We start from the raw sequence: 21,319 nt of genomic DNA, 5'->3' as shown, positions 1-21,319 counted from the left end.
ACCGACATCTTGTCTAATAATAACTAATTGATCAGCCCACTCCATAAATTTGCCTATACAAGTCATTGATAGTTTCCAACACGGGGATGGTAACTACTTTTTGACACATCTTTCCCCAGCATATGATGTCTGAAGGCTGGACGGGGGAATTGCCGTGCTATGAAACACCCTCGTGAGGGTATCCAACAGCATCACATGGAAAGCATATTAGGATCGAATGTATAGAACACCCATGAATAATAATGTATGCCAATTTAGAAATCAATCATTGATTTCAAGCCCGTGATTCAAGGAAAGAAAGAATGAAAGAAGTGGGCAAAGGGCAATCAAATAAATTCGCTCAACATTTCATTATCCCGCTCCCATGTTCTTGGTCTTTGATTTCCATCACATCAGACAGATAGAGCTTACCCGACAAACCATTCGCAACTAATAAGATGCCCACAAACACATATATATGGTGGATATGAAACAGGTAGGAAGGGAAAAAATAAAGGACGCTCACAAGCTGCACTGCGGGTCGAATGACTGGAAATGATAAGTAGGCGTGCCAAAAAAAAAAAAAAAAAAGAAAAAAAAGAAAAAAAAGAAAAAAAGAAATGCAGGAAAAAGGTGACCGATGGGAATAAGGGGGTGCAAGCGAGAAGGCGAAGTTGCTTGATCGATTTACAGGGTAACGTGGAAAGTTTGCCGGAAGGTGGAGTAAAGGAGAACGAACAGAGGGTATTGGGGGAACCTTTGGAGGACAAGTGTCGAAGAGGGGTGCTCCGTGGGGTATATATGACCAAAAATTGAGGAAATTGAACGCATATGCTGCCCGAGAAGGTTGAAGCAAATTTAGTCTAATATATAACAGTATCCTCCTTGTCTTCCAGCATGACTTCTCCCGAATCATCTTCAGTTGACTTCTGATGGTGGCTAACGCTAGCAGTGGATGGGTGGTCGTTGTGAGTTTTAGTAGGGGATGAAGGTTCGTTAGTAGCATCAGAAACAGTAGGATGGTCAGAGGTAGTTGGGGCAGTAAGAGTAGGGATGTGTCTTGGAGATTCAGATTTAGTAGTTGTGGTTGGCTTAGGTTTATGGTCAAGTTCAGGAGGGTTGTTATTACTATTATTGTCAGCACCCACCGTGTCGGATTTTAAATGTACTGTGTCCTGAGTATCAGAAAGCGTATTATTCCCTGGAAGCACGGCTGAGCTTATTGAATCTGTAACGGTTCTTTGGTTGTCACCTTGCTCCGGTACAGGATCGGAGGGCGATGGTGGATTTTTGGCTTCAAACTCCTCGACTTCCCTCGCGATGGCCGCTTTGCAATCTTCGATTTGCTGCTCAATCCTGGCTTCTTCCTCAGGTCGAAGTTCCCATGGCTTATAGTACTAATTATTAAAATGTTAGCCCACACTACACAACGCGGCATGCGAAGTATCTCTTTTACGTACAAGAACTGGTTCAGTTGTTGTTTTGAGGAAATGAGCCATGGCTAGCTGGTTCGAGTGTCGGAGACGCATCTAAAGAAAGCAAACGAAATTAATATATAGGAAAATTCAGCGCGAAGCGAACACACTGTAGGATAGCAGCAAATGCTAACATACCGACTGCGCATCATAAGTTCTCTGTTGCTTCTTTCGCATCGCCAAGAGATCTTCTTGCTTCTTCCGTGTCAGTCTATTGTACTCTTCCTCCTGCATACGGAGTTTTGCCTGTTGTTTCTTCTCGATATCGGCGCGTCGTTTCTGTGCTGCTGTAGATGAGCTCTGTGAGAGTGTACCCAGCAGCGCGCCAAACAATCTTTGACCACGCTTGCGCTCCTCCGCTACGCCACTCTTCCGTCGGGCATCCCTCTGGTCTGTGGCATTACTGATGCTTTTAGATGTCGTGGCTGTCGGGGAGGATGTTTGGTTCTCCTTGGGTTCGAGATGTTCGTTGTCTGCGCTCAGCCGGCGACGTTTGCTCTCATTGTCGTCCGCTGGGGACTGGCGGCGCTTTGGCCTGCTATCTGAGCTTTCTTCCTGCTCGGGAAGTGCAACGGCCGATGTAATTGTCCTAGGACACAGAAAATATCATGTTAGTTTCGTGTGCTCAACCAGCTAGTCACTTGAACGCAATGCCAAACGTAGGTTTGACTTACTCCTCCATCGCTTGTAAAGGTGTGTTCGGGTATAATAAATCAAAGAATTAAGTGGATTAAGATAGAGAGACACCGCCGCTAAAAAGAAAGACCGATAGATCAGAGAGGAGTCTTTGTCCCGCGTCGGTCTAATCTGTCTTCTATGAACTAGATGATGCGCCGCAACGGAGTCTCAAGGAGGGAGCTATCCGTGGACGGACGGGACGCGGGATGGGAAAGTTATTTAATTGGGTCTAGCGCAATACAGACCCTTGAATTACAAATTTCCTTCCGGAAACTGACATATTTCCAACTAGCAATGCCCAGTTCTCTACATATTTAAGAGCCAACGGGTGTTGTCCTCTTGTTAACTATAACTCAAGCCCAAGCTCTATACTAGCGAATAAATATTTGCCTGACAGACTACCAAGCCCAAGCAAATAGTGGCGGCTTCTGTGCCAGACCCAGACAGTGTCCAGCAATCCGCGTCAATTCCACGCAAAACTGAGTAACTTGACACGATCTCTTCCAAAATACTGCGAGGACACAAGAAGCGGTTGTTTCCTATAATCCATAGCACGAAGCCGTTCGTAATCGGGCACGCCCGCTACTTGAAGAACAAGCCGCAACCTCCCACATCCTGAACAGCCACAACCACCGCTACAACCATGTCCCGTCACCACCCCGATCTCGTAATGTGCCGCAAGCAAACCGGAATTGCCATCGGCCGTCTCTGCGATAAATGCGACGGTAAATGTCCGGTCTGCGACTCGTACGTGCGGCCCACTACCCTCGTACGCATCTGCGATGAATGTTCTTTCGGCAACTACCAGAACAAGTGCATCGTATGTGGCGGGGAGGGGATTAGTGACGCCTTTTACTGTTTCGAGTGTACTCGATTGGAGAAGGATCGCGATGGGTGCCCGAAGATTATCAACCTGGGTAGTTCGAGGACGGATTTGTTTTTCCAGCGGAAACAGCATCGGGCAGGGGTATCTTGATGGGGCGTATCTGAGCTACGGGTTTTGGGTTTAATGGGAATGATGAAACCTGTCCTTTCTTGGGGAGAGCAGAGAGAGAGGTAGTGAGATATTGGAAAGGGGCAGAGAAAAGAAGAAGGCGTTCAATTATTTATGTTGACCGTTTATTGATTTTGATTCACGAATTTTAACGGGATATCGAGCTTGCGACGGCGTCCAGGCTACGGGTTTTACAAATACCAAAAGGATCTTAGATTTCTAGAGGGTGCGGAACTGGCTACGATATATAGGGGGATACCGGAGAGCAATAATAAGAAAAAGACATTCTGACAATAGCAATATCCGACGATTCTTGAAATTGGAACAGCACCCTGGACTCGTGATCAGACCAGCTTAGACCAATCCTGAGAAACGGGACCAATTCAAGGGCGGCAGACATCAAACCTTTCACCGGCCGGGTCTCTTGGGTCTTGCAAATGTTTGTCGAACCTCTTCCTTTCGTGGATTGACTTGTTCCGCAAGGCTTCCAGGTGTGATATCTGTGGGTTCCGATGCCTCAATCTGAGAGAAAAACCCCGCGAAATTAGCGTTTGCACACGAAAGTAACGCCCTCATTATTCTTCACATGGATCATAGGTACCTTATGCGCAACTTCTACACCCTGTAGAACAGCAAGCTTCACCACGTCATTCCGCGAGCTAGCGTGCAATAGGCGCTCCTTGATTACGGAACCAGATGGGCAGGTGTATATGAAGATGACTGCTTTGGGGTCCGGATAGTAATAAAATGTGTACTGGGCCTTCGAGTCTGAAATCAGGTTTGATATGGAATCAGGTTCGACATTCGACTCAGTGGAGATTAGAGTGAGAGTTTCGGTTGGCACGTCAATAGTCTGTATATTATAGCACAAAAGCAAATTAGATTAGCATAATGGAATAGTCAGCACGCCATGTCTTGATTCCAAGAAGTGTGGCCACTTTACGACTCCCATGGCCATCGATTAGGAGGTCAGACAGTAGGACAATAGGATAGGAAAACAACTCACCAACCGGATAACCGAACCACTTTCCCGCACCTGCTGGAATGCCTCTTTTACCCCATTCCCAATTCCAATATGCAGTTCACTCTCCCCGTTTCCATTCCCACGCCCAATGGTCCCTCCAATCCCCACATCCCTCCGGGTCATACTCCTCGCTTGCTCCTCCTGCCTCCTAACTTCATTCAATTCCCTCTCCTTCTTGCCCATCAAATCCTCCCTCCTACTCTCCGCTTCGTTATCATCCGCAGCTCCGCCTGTGGCCGCATTCCGATCCGCATCCCTCTCCTTCCAAACGGCAGCATCAAGAACCTCCTCCGCATCCGCGGCGAAGATCGTGCTGGCGAATTTCTCGCTGCCAAGCTCGCGGACGAGAGTTGCCCGTGTGCTTGCAAACAGGGTCTTTGCACGTACGGGCGATGTGGACGGGATATATGTGAGAGCTATGAGGGCGTTGGAGCCGGCGTTGCGGCGGAGGATGAGGTAGATGGGGGTTTTCGGTTGCGTGTGCGGGGCAAGGAGGGGTAGGGAGTTGCTGAATTTGGTATCATCGTCAGCGGAGGATAAGGGGAAAGCGATCGGTTCCAGAGGGGTGAGACGCTCGGAGGAGATTGTTACGGGGAGACAAAAGTGAGAAGGCGTCGAGACGAAGGCATTGAATGCGTCGTGCAGCTCAGGGGACACTGGGGAGCGGCGCGGGGTGGTTGGCTTGTTAGCGTTTGGGGTTTCATTAAGGGGTGTAAATGGCGAAATCTAGAGGTGATGATATACCTGATATTCCAGACTGCATGTTGTACTTCTCTTTCAGGATGTGAAAGCTGCCCTATAATTGTATGTACGTTTGTTGCAGAGAGGATGAAACGGGATGAACTTGCTTGTCGACTTGGGCGAGGTTAACCTGGCTTAGCCTCAGCTTCCAACTAACTTAGTTACTAGTTAGTTAACTAACTACCCCTCCTTCCTAGTTACCTACTACTTGCCAACATCCATGTTGTCTAACCTACGGAGTAACTACATAGTAGTGTTTCAATCCAATTGTTTTTTCTATCTCGAAATCTATATCCTTTGCGATTAATTTTATTATTTTATTATCTGAGAGACATTATAAGAATTATGGTTTTGGCTGCGGAAATGCTGCTCCCCCCTTTATTTCAGTGATTGGTTGTCAATGGATTGGACTGGAAACCTCAAGCATGGCTGAACCTCAAGAGAGGCGATAGCATTAAAATAACCTCTATATTCTTTCCCTATATACATTTTCCCAAGTGGCAATAAATAAACAATGCCAGAATTTATCGATACAGGAATAAAAATTGTTTAGCTCCAGAGAGAAAAGCAGAAAAATAAGAGATGAGGGTAGGGTAGAGGCAGGAAAACAATAATGGCGCTAATATCCACACAAAGAAATTGGATATCTATCTAAAGCAATAGAAATCTTAAATGGAATCAACATGCAAGTTCCAAGGTTACACCTCTGTATAACCCATAGTTACCCGCAATGGAAAAGCGTAAGTAAGAGCCGCTGCCACAGTTTTTTGTTACTTCTAAATACAAGGTGATTCCCCTTGATACCCAGCGCAGACACTCAGGGACAAAAAGCCACGAGCTAAATCACTCAGTATACTTGTTGCCGCCCACAATCGACCACGGCGACCGCTCCAGGCGCTCCTTTATGAACTCATACACGGTAAACGTAACGGCCTGGCCAGGTGCAACACGCATGACACGAGGTGTGATACCCTTATAGAATGCTCTGGCGCCCTCCTGCTTGAACATCTCGCTCGAAATGGTCGTAATGCGTGAAAGAGCCGTTTGGCCGGGTTGAGCGGGAGTTCTTTGCAGCCGGGTTTTGATCGTATCAATGGGCGCGTTGGAGAAGGGGCCCATAGCTCCGGATATCAAACCAATAACCATGGTCTGGTAACTAGGAAGCTCCTTCTCGGAATATTGGGGCTGCCATTTTTGAAGGAGCACCTTGAGTTCGGTATATGCAGTGAAGTTGACGGCTTGGTTGGTACCCTGTCGGAGAGCAGTGAGAGAAACACCGCGATATAGAGCGCCGAAACCCTCCTCCCGCACAACAGTGAGGAGAGCATGTGGCGCGCTGCGGTATTTGGGGGTGTCGAGAGGATCAGCTAGGCTGTGCTGTTGCGCCTGGAGACGAATCTTGATCACTTCCATGGGCGTGACGACTGCGACGGCTTCTGTAACACCAGCCGCAAGACCAGCTAAAATTGGACATATAATGTAAGTGATATTGAACTGAGAAAGGGATAAATAAACCCTTATCAAAGGTTTACTCCATCTAACGTACCAAGCATGTTAGCAGAACCGGAAAGTTTCCCTGTTTCCTTATTACTGAGAGCCTGCTTGCACCACCCATATGATGTGAATCGAATGGCCATCTTCGGTACTATTCCGCTCAAGACAGCACCAAGACCCTTATATAAACCAAGAGCTGTCTCTCTCCTCACAATTTCCCGCCCAGTCGAAACGAACCCCCGAGGTTTTACCTGCACCACATACACCGTTAGCCTTAACGCCAGGATCGTAGTTTAAATGCCAGACAAGTTAGATGAGAGCTTACCCCTGGTGCCCGCGCTCTTTTTGACAGTTGCATTCGGACCTTAACGGTATCTAGACCACAGGAAAATGAGCCCTTGTCCAACGCATACCTAAAATTCGAAGCCTTGATACAGGCAAAAAAAGGCAAAATTCCATACCTAGAGGATGGCACACGAGTGCTTCCATCATTCCAGCAGTACCACCAGCTATATTCTCAGTCAGTCACAATGAAGCCCTAATCTGGCTTTCGGATGGAGGGTTATTGAACGAACCAATTAAGTTGGTAGCCGCCGAGGCGGGCTTTTTCCCATTGGGACCATTTACATTCTTTGAAGACATGTTGATATGGTGTGAAGGAGTGGAGAGGGAACGAAAGGAGAGAGGGAGGTGAAGAGAGAGTATGCGCAGGTTCAACGGCCCCTAACTGCTATCTTTAAACGGCGGAGTTTCTAATATCCAATTTTGAGCAATGCAATTGAATGAGGAAAAGAAAAAGTCGTAGAAGGAGAGTTAAAGGAATGAGTAACTGCCTATCAGAAATGCCGAGGAAGAGAATTAAAAAAAAAGGCACAATAAGCTTTTTCTATAACAAGAGGATAATATATCTAGGACGGGAAATTTAGAAATTGAGACCCAGTAGGTAGCAGTTGGAGCTAATAATGATGCAAAAAAGGTAAGCCCTATTTTATTTTCAATATCCCCGAAATTATTTGTACAGTTAAAACACGGCGCCTTGAACAACCAGGAAGCGGTATTATCTCGCTGTGCAGGCCCATCCCATGGGCGAGCGGAAGGATGGAGGATGATGACCTCTGACACCGGAAGCAGGGTCAAAAAAGGCCATTCCAAGAGAAATACCAACCGGGATTCTTTTTTCTCATTTGCCTTTGTGAAAACGGGTAGGGAAGAAGAAAAATCGCTGAGCATCCGAAGAAGAATCAACCTCATTTACTACCATTTCTCCATACAGCTTCCTTCCTCTATATTACGCCATGGCCCGTGGCGAGAGTTGAAAACGTCCAGATCTCTCAGTCCCGAGGTTCAACGAGCTAAGCTGGAGATCCCGTAACAATCCCACCCTCCTCTATAATAAGAATTACCACGCCTGGCGCAAGCTGGACCTGCATGACCCTTCCCAGATCTCACCTGATTCGAATGAAAGAAAGAAAAAGACATGTGAACGCATCCCACCAATAACCCTTAACATCATTCCGTGATATCTCTCCCCAAGCTTAGCACTCTACAGCGTGCTTCACATGCCTCTCGGCAACCACCGATGGAGTTTAGTGCGGGCAACAGCAAGCCCATGTTTCCTTTTTCTGCGGGGCAACAATTTCGCGCTTAGGGCTTCTGTCTCCCCGAAAACGGGTAATCTCGGGGCTTTGTGGGGAAGTCCCCGAGCTGGGTTTTCGCGGCTTTGCCGAATGGATGAACTACGTGATTAACTATGTAAGCGAAACCCACTCGACGCTGCGGAGGTACCTCGCGCGCGAGAAATATGTGCGAAGGTACTTTTTTCTGCAGAAGCTGGCGCCGGCAGACTCGCTCCAAAAGATGCCGAGGTTCGGCTAAGATAAACAAGCTGAGGCAAGGAAGGAACATAAGTTTTTGGAAAAATAGATATTTCACCTCCTGGTTGAGAAGAGTCATCGGGAGCTACGGCTTGGAGGGAGTCATACAGCGGGAATATGGTTTTACTTAAATTTGAAGTCTCGGTATTTTTTTTTAGACCAGTTTTATTTGGAGCTCGCGGCTCGCGGCTAGCGGTAGGCTAGAGTTATGGGATGCCTCCGCCGCAATAACTGTTTTGCCTAGTGTAAGTTACGTCTGTACTGCCAAGCAGAGTTGCGAAAAGATGTAGATGAGCACAGGGCTCAAAAATGTATAAACCGAGTCCGGGGGTCAAGGTCGTTGCATTAATTGTATAAAATAGTTTTTCTCCAAACGCGTACTTATAGAATCCAGGCCTTGGCCTTGGTCGAAGCGTACATTGCATCGGTGGTACTGTAGACATGTTTCCATTTCGACCCCACATATATATATATGGGAGAGCGTTCTGATATTGCGGAGCTCTGCCAGCCAGGTGCTATGCCTCACATAAAGCTACTAAGAGTGGTTGGCTATATAAGTGAAGAGAATGGTAGTTCTTCCTTTGACACGAATATTGGCTACAATAGCGGTTGGACAGGCGAAAGCGGCCAGAAACGGTAACTTAGCGAACAGATGCAACTGGAGGGAGCGGTGATGGCCATTGACATTGAGGAGAGGAAGATATTCATTCGGATGGAGCTTTCCAGGGGGCGAATTAGCCTGCGTAAAATCTTCGATAACCAAGCAAACTCTTTTCCCAGAAGGGATGATGGCCTGATTGGATGCGGCAGGTTCAGTGAGAGAAAATTGGGTAGAATGGCTTGCATATTTCAATTTCCCGCTCTACGTCGCGACTGGGAACTGCTCTATGCAATTCCCTTCATGGCAGTAGAGTATCAAAATTAGGATGAAATATATATTGTCCGCTTTCGTGCATTGAATCTTGTGACTCCTCAAGTATTTAATATTTGCAAATCAATTGGAGGCTCTCGCCTAAACTTCGGATTCATTGTAGAAGGAGACAAACTGATGCATAATCAACGCCGTCTATAGGTTTCATGCTGTGATTTTCTTTGAATTCGCAGACAGAATCATGCGCTGCATCACGTCGCGGTTGCCTGTTTTCCACCAATCAGGCGAACAGGAAAATTTCAAAAGTCTTCCTCAGATATTATTATATACTCCCTCCGTTTAGAGTTTTGCACCACATTCATTGTTCCACTCGTCTCAAGAGTATCACACTACTGCTTTTCGACGTGCGGGAGGGATCTGAAGTTTCTGGGGAAATGGTATACAGCATGGCAGCATGTCTTCTCCACATTACAATTTTGTCCCCACCACCACCCCAACTAGTCGCTGTTAAGCAGCGACTAGTTAAGTGCCAACACCCAGGATGGAGCAGCGACATTCCCGGTCTCTGCATTTCTATTTCCATCTCCCTCTTATTTCTTTGTCAAGGCCACTGCGGAGGAGGAAGGCGCTTTCCCTTTGCTTTTCTGCGCAACCTATAATCCACTTTGATAAATAGACTGTGGGAAATCGTGTCGCTGGGCTTATAGTGTAGCCCATCTATTCCCCATGGAAACAAAATATATGGCTATCGTTTTGGGATATATTATGGTCACAGCGTTGGCATATATAAATGCGAGCTGGCCCCCGATAGTAACGCCTCGATAGTGAGAGGAGACGGGAATATACTATCACATTTTTTGGATACTTCCCCAGAAGATTTGCCAATGAACCCAATCAGCCGAGGGGTGGATATAAAGCATTTCATATCCTACTCATCAGAGGTGTTCTCCCTGCGGCGGCGACATTTTTTAGAGACGCAACATACATATTCAGAAATATTCCAGTCATGGAACCCCGATCCATCTCTCCACTGCCCGCGGGGAGAGCGAAGAAGCCCCTTTCCACAATTATTCTCAAATTCATTCTTCACCAGTGGCTCCTTATCGGCTTCGGCATTGGCTGCGTGCTCGCATACTACTTTCCGGAGGTGGGCAAACACGGCGGCATCATTAAAGCTGAATACTCTGTCTTATATGGTGCCGTGGCCCTCATCTTCCTGATAAGCGGCCTTTCCATCCCCAAGGACAAACTGCTCAGGCATATGATGAATTTTCGTCTGCACCTCCAAGTCCAGGGTGTCTCATTTTTGGTTATCCCCGCCATAATAACTGGACTGGTGCGTTTGATTGATGCCACGGACCACGCTGAAAAGATCGATCGGGCTGTGTTGGCTGGGTATGTAATATTGGCATGCCTACCGACCACCATTGCGTCAAATGTGGTGATGACTCGGGCTGCTGGTGGGGATGAAGCGGCGTCGTTGGTCGAGGTATTCATTGCGAATATCTTGGGTCCATTCGTTACGCCTGGTTGGGCGGTGGCGTTAATGCCCAAGTCTAGCACATTTGATGTGTGGAAGGAATCGAACGGTGACTTACAAGGGATGTACCAGAGCGTTTTTAAGGGGTTGGGGTTGAGTGTTTTCCTGCCGCTGGCGGTGGGCCAACTTGTTCGATGGAAGTTGGCAGAGAGGACAGCGTGGGCGATGGAGACATTTTATTTGGCGAAATTGAGTACTGCATGCCTGATTTTGGTTTTTTGGTGAGTTGTGCGTTTGAAAACCTTTTCACTCTACACTATTTGGAGGGAAAGAGTATTCACCTTCAGGGAAACTATATGTGGCATTTTACCCCTTTCCATCTAATATATCTTCTCCATATATAGGGCCAGCTTCTCGACCTGCTTCGCAACTGGTGCTCTCGAATCACTTAGTCATGAAACAATTGCCTTCGTTACGCTGTTTAACGTACTATTCTACATCTCCCTCACATGCGTCAGCTTCATAATCGCTTATCCTCCCTTATCGCTTATACCCCAGGCAAAGCCCACAACAACAAGAGTAGTTACACCGAAGAAAGCGAAACTACATTTCCTCTTAAATGCCGTCCTCACCCGCCTCATCAAGCAAACGCCACCGCTCGAAACCATCGCAATTTGCTTCTGCGGCCCGGCGAAGACCACCAGTCTTGGCATTCCCATGCTCTACGCCATGTATCCTACGATAGATCTGCATCTTGTCGCCAAGTTAACGGTACCAGTTATCTTGTATACGACGGAGCAGATCTTTTGCGCACATTTTATGGTACATTTGTTTAAGAAGTGGGGCAAAAGGAGGCAGGCAGAGTGGATTGAGAAGGAAAAAAGGGCACAAGGGGGAAGAGATAGTCCGAGAACTGGTTGTGAGAGCGAGCACACAAGTCTGAGTACCAGTGAGGGTGAGACAGCTGAGGGGATGCATGGGGCACTGGATGGGCGTGACGATACTGTTGATGTTGATGTTGAGCGGGGAGAAAAAGGAATAGGAATGCAGATTCCGGTAATTCTTTGAAATTTTTGGATTTTGGATTTCTTTCTTTTGCTAGGAACTCTCACGACTATATATAATATAGAGAGGGGATTGGATATTGGATCAGTCGGTTGGGATTTTTGTTCGAGGCAAGGGAGGATGATAAATGATAGGTTTGGATTAACAAGGCAAGGAGACACATGGCATCTAACAGAGATGTAGCTGGGAAGGGAGTTAATGGATCTTTTTGTTTGGTATATACAACGGCACAGGTCGAAAGTTACCTAAGCTGGAAGGAAATACAAACGGTAGAAGTGCTCTTGTCACGGCTATATGAAAACAGGTAGATAGCCGAGATAGGATTTGGGAAATATTATTTGCAGTTCACCTATTTCATTATTCATCCGTTTCAAAACATGAAGAGTTGCTATTACCTATGTACAGATATGCAGACCGTTTAAAATAGCCAAGAGCCAATATACCAAGGAAAGAAAAATATGTAAATGATTGAACCACGAAACCATCTTGTACTATACACGAAACTACATGTAACCGTACCGAAGAAAATATATCTATAAAGAAAGAATAACCTATGTGCACATACCCTTCGCTATATGTAGCTAACCTTAAGGCCCATGCCTAAAGTACCGCGGATTTTCTGCCATCCAGAATGCGTGATTCTGCGAAGCCGATTTCGTACATCCGCTCGACTAAGCGCCATGAGAACACCGAACACAACCAGCAGTGCTCTCAGAAATGAAAGCGGATTTGCAGACATGGAACGCCCCATGCTCCTGAGCAGCGTGACTAGAAAATTGGCAAACATGCGCAGTTGCCTCATAGCTGGTTTTGGCTTATCGACCTTCTTAACTTGTTTTGACGATTCAGTCGACCGGCCTGGCACTGTGGCTGAGGATGAAACTCTACCGGACTTCGTTGCGGGTTTGAGGGTTCGATTTTTGGCTGAGGAAGGAGAGCCAGCATTTGGGTTTCCATTCTCGATTCCATAGTCGACTTCGCTACTTGTTCTCTGGTGGCCGTTCATCCCCTTTGCTGCATGCGATTTCTCCGCAGCGGCCCTTTGTTCTGCTGCTCGCCTTTGCTGTTCCTCTTCCGCTTGTCGCCGGCGTTCTAATTCTGCCTCCTTTTCCCGCTGGAGTTCCGCAGCCCGTAACGCGCCTTGCTCCTTTTCTTCTCGTAGATTCTCTAGCATCTGCAGGAAGGCTTCTTTCCGCTCGTCATCTAGAACTTCGCTCAGTGTAATGAACTCCTTAGCGTAGTCCCATTCATCGTTCCGAGGGAGGACATGGAGTGTGAAGAGCTCTAATATCCGGACCCGCGCAGACAGATCTTTTGGCGTATCTGTCCCATTCGCACGGGATGCTCTCTGTTTTCGCTTCCGACCTGGTGAGTTATCTATGTGAGCTGCGAGGTCAAGGTCAGGTTGGCCGTAGGACGATAGGTAATTTTCGAGGCGCTGCTGGTTGAGCTTTTGCGACGGTGAATGAGTAAGAAGAAGAGTAGCGCTGTACGAAAACAATGATGATGACACGTCAGCATTCTTGAAAAATGATTTTAAGCCTCGCTGCATCCTTGATTGAAACTCACATGTTGTAGACGACATCCGCATCTATGGAGCCATCCCTGCCACCGTATCCGACCTGTGATACGATGTTCCAGAGCTCACCACCGCGGACTTTGGAAGCCAAAGCTTTCCATTCCTTTTGCCCAAATTGTTCCTTTCCCTCTTCGGCGCCAAGTTCGACGATGGCATTGAGAATGGAGATGTATAGGTTCCAAACCTTTTTGCGCAGATTCCTCGAGGCTGTGGCGATTGGCGCGCGGTCATCCTGTTGATTTTCTTGCGACGTAGGTGGGGTGATAATAGGTTCAACAGCGGATAAGGCTTCATGTAACCGCCGTGTGAGAAATAGCTGCGAGGACTGTTTGTAGACCTGCGATATTTGCGTGGAGGAGGAGCGGGATAGAGAGGAGGAGGGAGAGAGGCGAGGTGGCTTTGAGGCGCTGTGGAAGCTTTTATCTGACATCATGTGAGGCTTCAAAGTTTCGATACCGAAATACTACCAGTTCAATTGAGAAGGCTGAAGTAAGATGTAGTAAATCAGTCGAGGATGAACACTGGCAGGTTACAGATACTGTCGTTCAAGTTGTTGCTTGCTCTTCGGGTAGGCCGAGCTTCAAACATCCTCGGTCAACTGCGGATCACGAGGTCTCGTTGTCTGGATCCGTCATATTTAAGCTTTTCCAAAAAATGCCCTCCGAGCGCTGGCGATTATTTATGTGTTCGTCCATATTTTAGCTCAGTAAATACAGATCCATTGTCTCCTTCTCAATACTTGCTGACTGCAATTGTGGTGTAGACAAAGAAAGGACTTCAAGCTCTTCCTGCCAGATCCGATATTTGCTCTTACTCTAATAATTTGAAGTTATGTGCAATCTCCTCCATGAAGGGAAATTCACACTAGCAGACAACTTCTTTATCACACCACTATGTCTTCTTTTCTGATGAAGTTAGGAAGGTTCCTGTCTCTTGTTTGTGTTGCTCATACTCTGAGCTCTGCACACAAACTGACAGGTATTAATCAGCCTTCATCTGAACATCTTTCTTGACTATTTCATTCACCCTGGGTTTCTGATTTGCTCAATCTCCGAACAGCTAAGCTCTCTGGCTTTGCATGCCCCATTTCCCTTGTTTTCTTTCATCTGAACAGCAAGGCTCGTTCGTTAAATATGGATGTGACAAGGCAGTCTTTTAGTCAACATCTACCGAGACTTCTAAATGACTTAGCAAAGTCTTCTTTTGTTGCCGTGGACTTGGAGTTTTCCGGGATCGTTCCAAGGCAGTCTGCTCCGAGCCCTGGAAGCAATCTATGGGGTGAGAAACAGACTCTACAGACGAGATACGAAGAAGTTAAAGAAGCAGCTGATACCTATCAAGTGTTGCAAATTGGGTTGACCTTTGCAATGGAGGACGGGGAGACTGGTTAGAGCGATCATTTTGGTTGGCGACTGTCGGTTCGATGCTGAAGAAGAATATAGGGACTTATGTGTTACGACCTTATAACCTCCATATAAATCCCGTGCTTGACGAAAGATTGGGAGTTGAAAGGCGATGGTCTTATCAAAGCCGTGGTTTGTACACCCCTATCAATTTTGGCAATTTCACTGTTCCAGCAATGACGTTTTCCTGAATGAACAAGCCGTCGAGTTTTTGATAAAAAATGGATTTCGAATGGAAGCACCGTTTGTAGAAGGGCTGCCATACCTTTCGCGCCTCGAAGAACAATTGGCAATGACGAAATTGGCGGAGAGTGAGAACAGCACTGCAAAAATTGCGGACATCAAACCCGAAAACATGGACCCAGAATCCCATACATTCGTAGCTAAGGTTCGCGGTCTCATTGACTCATGGATTGACGAGATAGGGGTAAGGAGAATATATAGTTTCATTGATTCTAAATCATCGCTGACAGCTGAAAGGATAAGGAAGAATATCTCAACATTCCAGAACCTGGTGGACTGGAAAATGGGAATATGGCAGGTCCTCTAGGGAGCTGGAGGTTCGCCCTAAACAGTTACCAAAAACGTTTGGTCCATCAGCTGGTTCGCGCAGAGTACCCTTCTCTTGTCTCAATCAGTCGAAAAACTTTCGTCCAAATCATTCCCTACAACAAACAGCGTGAGGAGTACATACGCGTTGATAAATGGCGAACTCTTCGAGAGCGGATTGTCCAGCAAATGGGGTTTCGATGGATTGTTGAGGGCATGGTTGGAGGTGACCTCTCTGCAATGGACCCGAGGGTCTTTCTTCCCTGTATCCCAGATTCAGCCACAGTTGACGCAGAGGCCTTGTCGAACTACTCTGACGACTTGCGGTCAAAATTGAAGTCAAGACAGCCTGTTTTGGTTGGACATAACTTGTTCACTGACCTCATCAACTTTTACAAATGCTTTATTGGCAACTTGCCGGATCGCATCGAAGATTTCAAGGAAGCTATCCATTCTTTATTTCCCCTTGTAATTGACACAAAATATATGGCCACGCACAATTGTTCATCAGTGACGCCCTCATCCTCCCTGGCAGAAATTAACGACAATTTGGCGATGAGGAAGACGCCCAAAATTTGTACGTAACACCAATCAAATTGAGGCCCTACATTCTAACCGCGCGCACTTTTTAGTCATTGACCCGGAGCATGATAAATACGTTGGGCAGAAGCCACTTCATGAAGCGGGATACGATAGCTTGCTCACTGCAAAGGTTTTGATCAAACTGACTGCGGAGTTACAAGGAGAGGCGCCAATAGCTAACGTTCCGCGACCATGCATCGCTCAGCCCGTTGTTCTGGATGACTGGCCAAGGGCACCTTTGAGGACAGCGTCGAGAATGCGAAGCCGCGTTGAGAATAAAGCCAAAAAGCTCATAGACATAGGCGAGCCAGATTGTAGTGATTCCCAGAGTTTCTCCTCGTCGACGTCGATTTTTGATAGGCGGTCAAGTAGCGAATTGGTTGCCATATCAACACCAAAGCAATCGCCAGTGGATTGGAGCACGGAGAGTGAGGTCTCTCGAATACGATCGCTCCTTTCCACTCCAACGCAATCGGAACCACTTGCTGGTCGAACACACGGTACTGACAAAAGCCAGCCCCCGTTTATGGATCCAAGTTCGCCTTTCTGGAAACTTCAGGAGAGGGCCATGATCCAACACAAGAGAAAGAGAGCCAGGCTCATTCCTCAATTTTTGGATGATTTCTGGGGGATTTATGGAAACAAGCTCCGAGTCTTTGGGACTCTCGAAGAAATATGCGATTTGAATTGACCTATTTTAAGCATAGGGATAACAATGACGCGATACACCTCAAACGATTTACAGGCTAGGTTTAGATCCTCCTGAGAGATGACACACATGTTTTAATTTGATATGTAAATTGCTACTAAGAAAATGAATGGAAGAACTGATTTAGCTCGAATGCTTTGTGCTGGAGGAGGGGGGATTTGTATGCAGTAGCTATCTAACTGTACACCTTAGAGGATGAAGGTACCGCTAGCGAAAATTGACCGCAATGACGGAAAATCTTTTTCTAGGCACTTCTAAATGATCAAAAGCTGTGGAGAAGTTAAACAGAGCAATTGATGATAAGGATCGGTGCCATGTTTTTTGAAGATAGAGAAGAGAAGAGGAATCAAACTGCGACAAGAAAATTTTATTGGTGGAATATATATCAAAACTATATCACGTGATTTTCACTACAATAGCTCTAGCGTGCCAAGATGTATAATCCAAGTGGAAAGCATTTGCGGACAGACATTTTTTTCGCAGATTCTGGTCGATGCTTGATATTGAACAGTTAGCAGTAGCCTGGACGCAGACCACGACATAAAACAAAGAGCAATTGGTGTCCACATTGCTTGGGGGAGATGTCTGCAGGAACGAATGGCGCCAGGCGTGTTGCAACGCTGTTGAGTATGTGATAATATTTTTTCCCATCTACAATGAACGTGAGGTTGTCTGGAGTGTATATGCTAATTGAATATAGGGCCGTCAACATTCGATTCTGTTGTGTGCAGAAGCTGTCAAGAGACGCTTAGTCGCCGCGGATATGCCACTGCTGCAGAGTCCGCAGCTCCAGCGACAACACAGACCACACCATCAGACACTACGAATAGTTCTCCAATCCTTACACCAAAGTACGACATCAAAGCCGGAATCGTCCTCTCCCGCCCACCCCGACTAACTCGCGAGCTCACCTCATTCGAGAAAGCCTTCTACTTCTATCAACGCCGTTTAAACGACCGTCTCGCCCTCCCCTTCACTCGATACTTTTATTTCAAGCGCGACACTCCCGCAGATGTCGATTGGAAGCGCAAGATCAAAGACCGCCTAACACCCTCGAGAGATATCGGGCGATATAATGCGTATTCGAGCGAGGCGTGGAACGATGAGTTGCTTGTTGGCTCCGTGGAGTCGGAGCCGGAGCATCAGATCAATGCGCTGGTGAAAGATGCTGAAGGGCGCGCCGTTACTGAAACAGAAGAAGGGGAAGGGAAGAAGGACGAGATCCCGCGTCCGCTTCCGAGGTTTACGGAGGCGGATGAAAAAGGGGACCACAGGAGCTTGGATCGGCTGCTGCATCGGACACTGTATTTGTTAGTACAGGTTAAGAATGGGGAGAAGGCATTTTGGATGTTCCCGAGTGTGAAATTGGAGGAGAAGGAGAATTTGAGGATGGTTCGTATAGTTCTTTATTCTTCTTTATTGTTTTGTCCCCCTTTCCTTTGAAAACCTGTTACTTTTGTTTTCCCCTGTACCGTGCCTCCCCCTTTTCCGGTAGCAAATTACCTAGTTCCTTGATTCAAAGTTTCTCCGGCTGCAGTATATAAATCGACCAAGCTAACCACATGAATCAATACAGGGAGCAGAACGCGCCCTCTTTAGCTCCGCTGGCCCCAACATGAATACCTGGATGGTTGGCTACCACCCCATTGGCCACTACGTTTACAACCTACGCAAACCAAAACCTAACCCGGAAGCGGGGATAGAATTCCGCGGCGAAAAGATATTCTTCCTTAAGGGCAGAATTATGGCTGGCCAGGCGGACCTGACGAAAAATACGCAGGGTATTACCGACTTCAAGTGGCTGGCTAAGGATGAGATTCAGAAGTATGTACTGCCGGTATATTGGAGTTCGATTAAGAATATGTTGGAGGAGAGATAGTGTTTTGGAGGGAGGACTTTTCTTGGGTGAAGTTTTGGACATCCGTATAATTTCCCGCTTTGTGCGCTTCAAATGCTGAATGGAATAAGCCCTGGTAAGGAGCGGGGTCAGGTTTCATTTTGGAGCTTTTCATCCCTCCCCCCCCCCCCCTTTCATTTCTCTCCCTTGTGTCGGTTTTTATATTTGCATGCCTTCTGTATAACTAGATCTGTCGGGTTTGATAAAGCTGTATTTGTATTCTATGATCGAATTTTTTTCACGTCAAGGAAGGCCTGTTTCCTGTCCTTAGCGTATCAATTAGTGAATTATATATTTTAGTGTATTCGCTGTTCATAGAAAGATGGTATAAGATCTTGATTAACCTGGAACAAGACATTCCTGACTTAAGAATACAAATCCCAGAATCCTCCCTTTAAAACACCAACCTTAACTCCATCTCAAAACCCAAGGCGAATAAAGATATCCTACCAAATAATATCACATACATGTATCTAGCGATACCCTCGCCATAGCCGTTACCAAACCGGACGAAAAAGAAAACAGTCTTCTCTGAAAAAATGAATATATTAGGCACGCACACCCTCTCTACAACCGTGTAGCGGGCAGACATAAGAAGAGAAAGTCGAAAGGGCATAAACTAATGACGGAATAAGAAAAATCTGGGCACAAAATTCCGGTTCATTTACAATTGAATTTTTGCCCCTGAACGACGGGCTGGTCCTTCGAATATTTACCCGTGGCGGTTAGGTTTTTGCCGCACATTGCGCACGCTACCAGGTCGTACAATTAGTATGGCGCTTTTAAATTAACGAGGAAGCGGAGAATAACATACCATTCTTGGTATAAGCGCACCGTTGGCAGAATTTCCTGCCCTGCTCTGTCTTGGCCTTGCATGACTCGCAAGCACTCGAGTAGGCAGCATAAGGATTTTTCGCCTTACTGCTAAGCAGTTTATTCTGTTTCGGAAAAGTCAGCGGGTTGCTTTAGTCCTAGTTCTTTTATGGTCGCGAAACGAAGGAGATATCAATAAGTCACTGGTGGATGGGGCTTAAATACCATCCACTTTGGCACGGTTTTGTTAAATTTGCAGTGAGTGCAGGGCTTTAGGACCAAGATTGTTGTGCTATCATATACACGAGGGGTGCATGGTGATGGTGGAATACTATTTGTAGGGCTGAAGAATTGCACATGTTTATGTCAAATTCTAGCCACGCTCAGACAAATTGCAAAAGACACCTAGATCAGTCACACGCTGAAACCCCATCTGCCGAACTGCATAGGTGCAAGTCATGCATCGGATTTGCTCAACCAGGCAATAACTAGGCGTGCTCATAAGGTTCAGGGGGCGCACATAGGAGAAGTGATCATCCCTACCTTTGATATGCCGGCATTTCCTAGTGTTGTAGATGATTTACTCTTTGCATCTCTACCGCCACCGACGGTGCTGCTTGGAGAGCCATAATACATATCATTCTTCCGCTTGACAGCTGGAGTGGCGAGCTCGGTTTTCTTGAGTTTCCTTTGGCACCTCGAACAGACCATTTTGGCAATGGAATGAATGGTTACCAATATATTTTATGTATGTTCACCTTCTTTCGCCGATTCTTTATGACGGTATAAACAGATTCCCTAGAATGAAGCTGTTGGCTGAGGTCTCCGGAAGAGTAGAGGATGGGGAGCGAGATGAGATGGTAGAGTGACAACATGGAAGTTTGCCAGGGAATGCAAGGGCGGTCGTTCCTGTTGCAGTTTGGGCTGTTCGAATCGGGTTTAGCCTTAAAGCTAAATAAGGCCTACAACTTTATTTTTTTTCATCATCGCATTCCTCGAACTGCGTTGATCTGTTTTGTCCACTAGCTCTATATAGCCATGATAATCGTTAAGGAGAGCCGCAGCGGGGCCAACTCGATGAAATGCTGGCGAGCCGGTGCTACATTCTAACGTCAATCTTATGTGCTTACTCCGTACACTCCGGAAAATGACATGTTAATTCCCTTCACCAGCTGGGTGCTAGATGGGAATAGCCATGACTAACACGCTTAACTCATATTATCTAGCAGTTAGATATGCGTTTGGAGGTTTGGACAAGTGTCCCACAACATTCACCACAATGTCATCTCCCATATTTTAGATTCAAGGGGCTGACAATCAAGACCTGCAAGGTACTACTGATCATCGGAGCCGACGATGCTATGCCAGCCATGACATGTCCCAAATCTGTACCCATTCATTTAAGGCTGAAAAGGTCTATGGATGTTGGAGCAGTTTCAAATGCTGTTCTAGTACTCTACAATATCTGCTGACGCTGGAGTCACCAAACCTCAACAGGAAAAGCCGACACCAATTTGGATTTGTGCCTCACCTAGCGGCCTCTCTCATCACGTTTCTACCACTACGCCCCGGAGCTTGACTGTGAAGCTATCCCTGCGTAGGTAGGGTCCATGGCGCCTTCAAAATTATGGACAACAAGTAGTTTAAGTCGCATCGGAAGAGAGTACCAGTCCACAACTACCCCGACTGCCTTTGATGGCTCATCTTGGCACAGCTACACATGTGCTAGGGAATGCTATAATTCCCTATAACTGCCCAATTCATATCAGTCAGTATTATCAAGAGCAGGCTTGCCAAAATTCATTTCGTTGCCAGGCAGTGATGATACAGCATTTGCACGTTGCTAAATGTACTGTACAGTACAATTCTCAAACTCGAAGAGAAAATAACAGATCATGGCAGAATGAAAGACCACATACTATTAGTTAGCTATGGAACCCGGTTAGGTCGGCCGCGGAGTACAGCTAAAGATGAATGTACTATACAAAAATATGTGCATTACGTTATTCTGCGTGGTCCAAGTGGCAAGCCGCACAGCGCCACCGGAGGTTTGCGCTAGACAATCACATGATCAGCCTCAGCCACAGCCTCGGCTTCAGCCAATTGCTCCAT

General features: G+C 46.6%; 9 protein-coding genes across 10 annotated transcripts; 4 read left to right on the top strand and 5 right to left on the bottom strand.

The window, feature by feature from the left end:
- Positions 1 to 583: 583 nt before the first annotated feature.
- On the bottom strand, positions 584 to 2,509 carry BDCG_01205 (pinin/SDK/memA domain-containing protein). The gene is made up of 4 exons (XM_045416710.1): positions 2,129 to 2,509; positions 1,593 to 2,043; positions 1,440 to 1,508; positions 584 to 1,376 (listed from the first exon to the last, which is right to left on the bottom strand). Exons 1-4 carry the CDS (start codon positions 2,134 to 2,136, stop codon positions 843 to 845), a joined length of 1,062 nt encoding a protein of 353 aa, XP_045272369.1. The 5' UTR covers positions 2,137 to 2,509; the 3' UTR covers positions 584 to 842.
- Positions 2,379 to 4,139, top strand: BDCG_01204 (pre-mRNA splicing factor ini1). Its single transcript, XM_045416709.1, has one exon. The coding sequence runs from the start codon at positions 2,776 to 2,778 to the stop codon at positions 3,106 to 3,108; it is 333 nt and encodes a 110-aa protein (XP_045272368.1). The 5' UTR covers positions 2,379 to 2,775; the 3' UTR covers positions 3,109 to 4,139.
- BDCG_01203 (PTK9 protein tyrosine kinase 9) lies at positions 2,522 to 5,153 on the bottom strand. Its single transcript, XM_045416708.1, has 4 exons — positions 4,895 to 5,153; positions 4,133 to 4,806; positions 3,728 to 3,979; positions 2,522 to 3,648 (listed from the first exon to the last, which is right to left on the bottom strand). Exons 1-4 carry the CDS (start codon positions 4,911 to 4,913, stop codon positions 3,535 to 3,537), a joined length of 1,059 nt encoding a protein of 352 aa, XP_045272367.1. The 5' UTR covers positions 4,914 to 5,153; the 3' UTR covers positions 2,522 to 3,534.
- A 37-nt stretch (positions 5,154 to 5,190) lies between these two features.
- BDCG_01202 (succinate/fumarate mitochondrial transporter) lies at positions 5,191 to 8,357 on the bottom strand. The gene is made up of 5 exons (XM_045416707.1): positions 6,961 to 8,357; positions 6,847 to 6,894; positions 6,711 to 6,760; positions 6,438 to 6,636; positions 5,191 to 6,351 (listed from the first exon to the last, which is right to left on the bottom strand). Exons 1-5 carry the CDS (start codon positions 7,025 to 7,027, stop codon positions 5,735 to 5,737), a joined length of 981 nt encoding a protein of 326 aa, XP_045272366.1. The 5' UTR covers positions 7,028 to 8,357; the 3' UTR covers positions 5,191 to 5,734.
- A 959-nt stretch (positions 8,358 to 9,316) lies between these two features.
- BDCG_01200 (solute carrier family 10) lies at positions 9,317 to 12,166 on the top strand. The gene is made up of 2 exons (XM_045416706.1): positions 9,317 to 10,891; positions 11,015 to 12,166. The coding sequence occupies exons 1-2, from the start codon at positions 10,137 to 10,139 to the stop codon at positions 11,676 to 11,678; spliced, it is 1,419 nt and encodes a 472-aa protein (XP_045272365.1). The 5' UTR covers positions 9,317 to 10,136; the 3' UTR covers positions 11,679 to 12,166.
- On the bottom strand, positions 11,794 to 16,829 carry BDCG_01199 (peroxin 26). The gene is made up of 3 exons (XM_045416705.1): positions 15,588 to 16,829; positions 13,245 to 15,469; positions 11,794 to 13,162 (listed from the first exon to the last, which is right to left on the bottom strand). Exons 2-3 carry the CDS (start codon positions 13,685 to 13,687, stop codon positions 12,247 to 12,249), a joined length of 1,359 nt encoding a protein of 452 aa, XP_045272364.1. The 5' UTR covers positions 13,688 to 15,469; positions 15,588 to 16,829; the 3' UTR covers positions 11,794 to 12,246.
- BDCG_01198 lies at positions 13,952 to 16,952 on the top strand. 2 transcript variants are annotated; one of them, XM_045416703.1, is made up of 5 exons: positions 13,952 to 14,640; positions 14,697 to 14,789; positions 14,858 to 15,084; positions 15,138 to 15,783; positions 15,839 to 16,952. In XM_045416703.1, exons 1-5 carry the CDS (start codon positions 14,388 to 14,390, stop codon positions 16,477 to 16,479), a joined length of 1,860 nt encoding a protein of 619 aa, XP_045279488.1. In that variant the 5' UTR covers positions 13,952 to 14,387; the 3' UTR covers positions 16,480 to 16,952. The 2 variants fall into 2 exon arrangements, with proteins under 2 accessions (XP_045279488.1, XP_045279489.1); XM_045416704.1 differs by having other exon boundaries at positions 13,978 to 14,789.
- Positions 16,953 to 16,956: 4 nt separating this feature from the next.
- On the top strand, positions 16,957 to 18,837 carry BDCG_01197 (50S ribosomal subunit L30). Its single transcript, XM_045416702.1, has 3 exons — positions 16,957 to 17,124; positions 17,198 to 17,889; positions 18,074 to 18,837. The coding sequence occupies exons 1-3, from the start codon at positions 17,079 to 17,081 to the stop codon at positions 18,374 to 18,376; spliced, it is 1,041 nt and encodes a 346-aa protein (XP_045272363.1). The 5' UTR covers positions 16,957 to 17,078; the 3' UTR covers positions 18,377 to 18,837.
- On the bottom strand, positions 18,534 to 20,228 carry BDCG_01196 (cript family protein). The gene is made up of 3 exons (XM_045416701.1): positions 19,751 to 20,228; positions 19,209 to 19,332; positions 18,534 to 19,146 (listed from the first exon to the last, which is right to left on the bottom strand). The coding sequence occupies exons 1-3, from the start codon at positions 19,916 to 19,918 to the stop codon at positions 19,055 to 19,057; spliced, it is 384 nt and encodes a 127-aa protein (XP_045272362.1). The 5' UTR covers positions 19,919 to 20,228; the 3' UTR covers positions 18,534 to 19,054.
- Between the last annotated feature and the right edge of the window lie 1,091 nt (positions 20,229 to 21,319).

Source organism: Blastomyces dermatitidis (assembly GCF_000003525.1).
Source record: "Blastomyces dermatitidis ER-3 genomic scaffold supercont1.1, whole genome shotgun sequence".
NCBI classification, from domain to species: domain Eukaryota; kingdom Fungi; phylum Ascomycota; class Eurotiomycetes; order Onygenales; family Ajellomycetaceae; genus Blastomyces; species Blastomyces dermatitidis.
This window is presented reverse-complemented; position numbering and strand designations above follow the sequence as displayed.

Excerpts from the sequence above, each read along its gene's own strand:
- BDCG_01205 (XM_045416710.1), bottom strand. Across the intron at positions 1,509-1,592 it reads GAACTTATGATGCGCAGTCG|ATGCGTCTCCGACACTCGAA; the intron begins GTATGTTAGCAT and ends TGCTTTCTTTAG. Across the intron at positions 1,377-1,439 it reads CAACAACTGAACCAGTTCTT|TACTATAAGCCATGGGAACT; the intron begins GTACGTAAAAGA and ends TTTAATAATTAG.
- BDCG_01204 (XM_045416709.1), top strand. The coding sequence starts at position 2,776 with ATGTCCCGTCACCACCCCGATCTCGTAATGTGCCGCAAGCAAACCGGA.
- BDCG_01203 (XM_045416708.1), bottom strand. Across the intron at positions 3,980-4,132 it reads GTGGTTCGGTTATCCGGTTG|ACTATTGACGTGCCAACCGA; the intron begins GTGAGTTGTTTT and ends TATAATATACAG. Across the intron at positions 3,649-3,727 it reads GTGTAGAAGTTGCGCATAAG|ATTGAGGCATCGGAACCCAC; the intron begins GTACCTATGATC and ends TTTTTCTCTCAG.
- BDCG_01202 (XM_045416707.1), bottom strand. The coding sequence starts at position 7,027 with ATGTCTTCAAAGAATGTAAATGGTCCCAATGGGAAAAAGCCCGCCTCG. Across the intron at positions 6,637-6,710 it reads AAAGAGCGCGGGCACCAGGG|GTAAAACCTCGGGGGTTCGT; the intron begins GTAAGCTCTCAT and ends TATGTGGTGCAG. Across the intron at positions 6,352-6,437 it reads CGGTTCTGCTAACATGCTTG|CTGGTCTTGCGGCTGGTGTT; the intron begins GTACGTTAGATG and ends GTCCAATTTTAG.
- BDCG_01200 (XM_045416706.1), top strand. The coding sequence starts at position 10,137 with ATGGAACCCCGATCCATCTCTCCACTGCCCGCGGGGAGAGCGAAGAAG. Across the intron at positions 10,892-11,014 it reads TGCCTGATTTTGGTTTTTTG|GGCCAGCTTCTCGACCTGCT; the intron begins GTGAGTTGTGCG and ends CTCCATATATAG.
- BDCG_01199 (XM_045416705.1), bottom strand. The coding sequence starts at position 13,687 with ATGATGTCAGATAAAAGCTTCCACAGCGCCTCAAAGCCACCTCGCCTC. Across the intron at positions 13,163-13,244 it reads GCGGATGTCGTCTACAACAT|CGCTACTCTTCTTCTTACTC; the intron begins GTGAGTTTCAAT and ends GTTTTCGTACAG.
- BDCG_01198 (XM_045416703.1), top strand. The coding sequence starts at position 14,388 with ATGGATGTGACAAGGCAGTCTTTTAGTCAACATCTACCGAGACTTCTA. Across the intron at positions 14,790-14,857 it reads ATGGTCTTATCAAAGCCGTG|CCGTCGAGTTTTTGATAAAA; the intron begins GTTTGTACACCC and ends TGAATGAACAAG. Across the intron at positions 15,085-15,137 it reads CATGGATTGACGAGATAGGG|GATAAGGAAGAATATCTCAA; the intron begins GTAAGGAGAATA and ends GACAGCTGAAAG.
- BDCG_01197 (XM_045416702.1), top strand. The coding sequence starts at position 17,079 with ATGTCTGCAGGAACGAATGGCGCCAGGCGTGTTGCAACGCTGTTGA. Across the intron at positions 17,125-17,197 it reads GCGTGTTGCAACGCTGTTGA|GGCCGTCAACATTCGATTCT; the intron begins GTATGTGATAAT and ends AATTGAATATAG. Across the intron at positions 17,890-18,073 it reads AGAAGGAGAATTTGAGGATG|GGAGCAGAACGCGCCCTCTT; the intron begins GTTCGTATAGTT and ends GAATCAATACAG.
- BDCG_01196 (XM_045416701.1), bottom strand. The coding sequence starts at position 19,918 with ATGGTCTGTTCGAGGTGCCAAAGGAAACTCAAGAAAACCGAGCTCGCC. Across the intron at positions 19,333-19,750 it reads GAAATGCCGGCATATCAAAG|AATAAACTGCTTAGCAGTAA; the intron begins GTAGGGATGATC and ends TTTCCGAAACAG. Across the intron at positions 19,147-19,208 it reads GTGCGCTTATACCAAGAATG|CGTGCGCAATGTGCGGCAAA; the intron begins GTATGTTATTCT and ends ACGACCTGGTAG.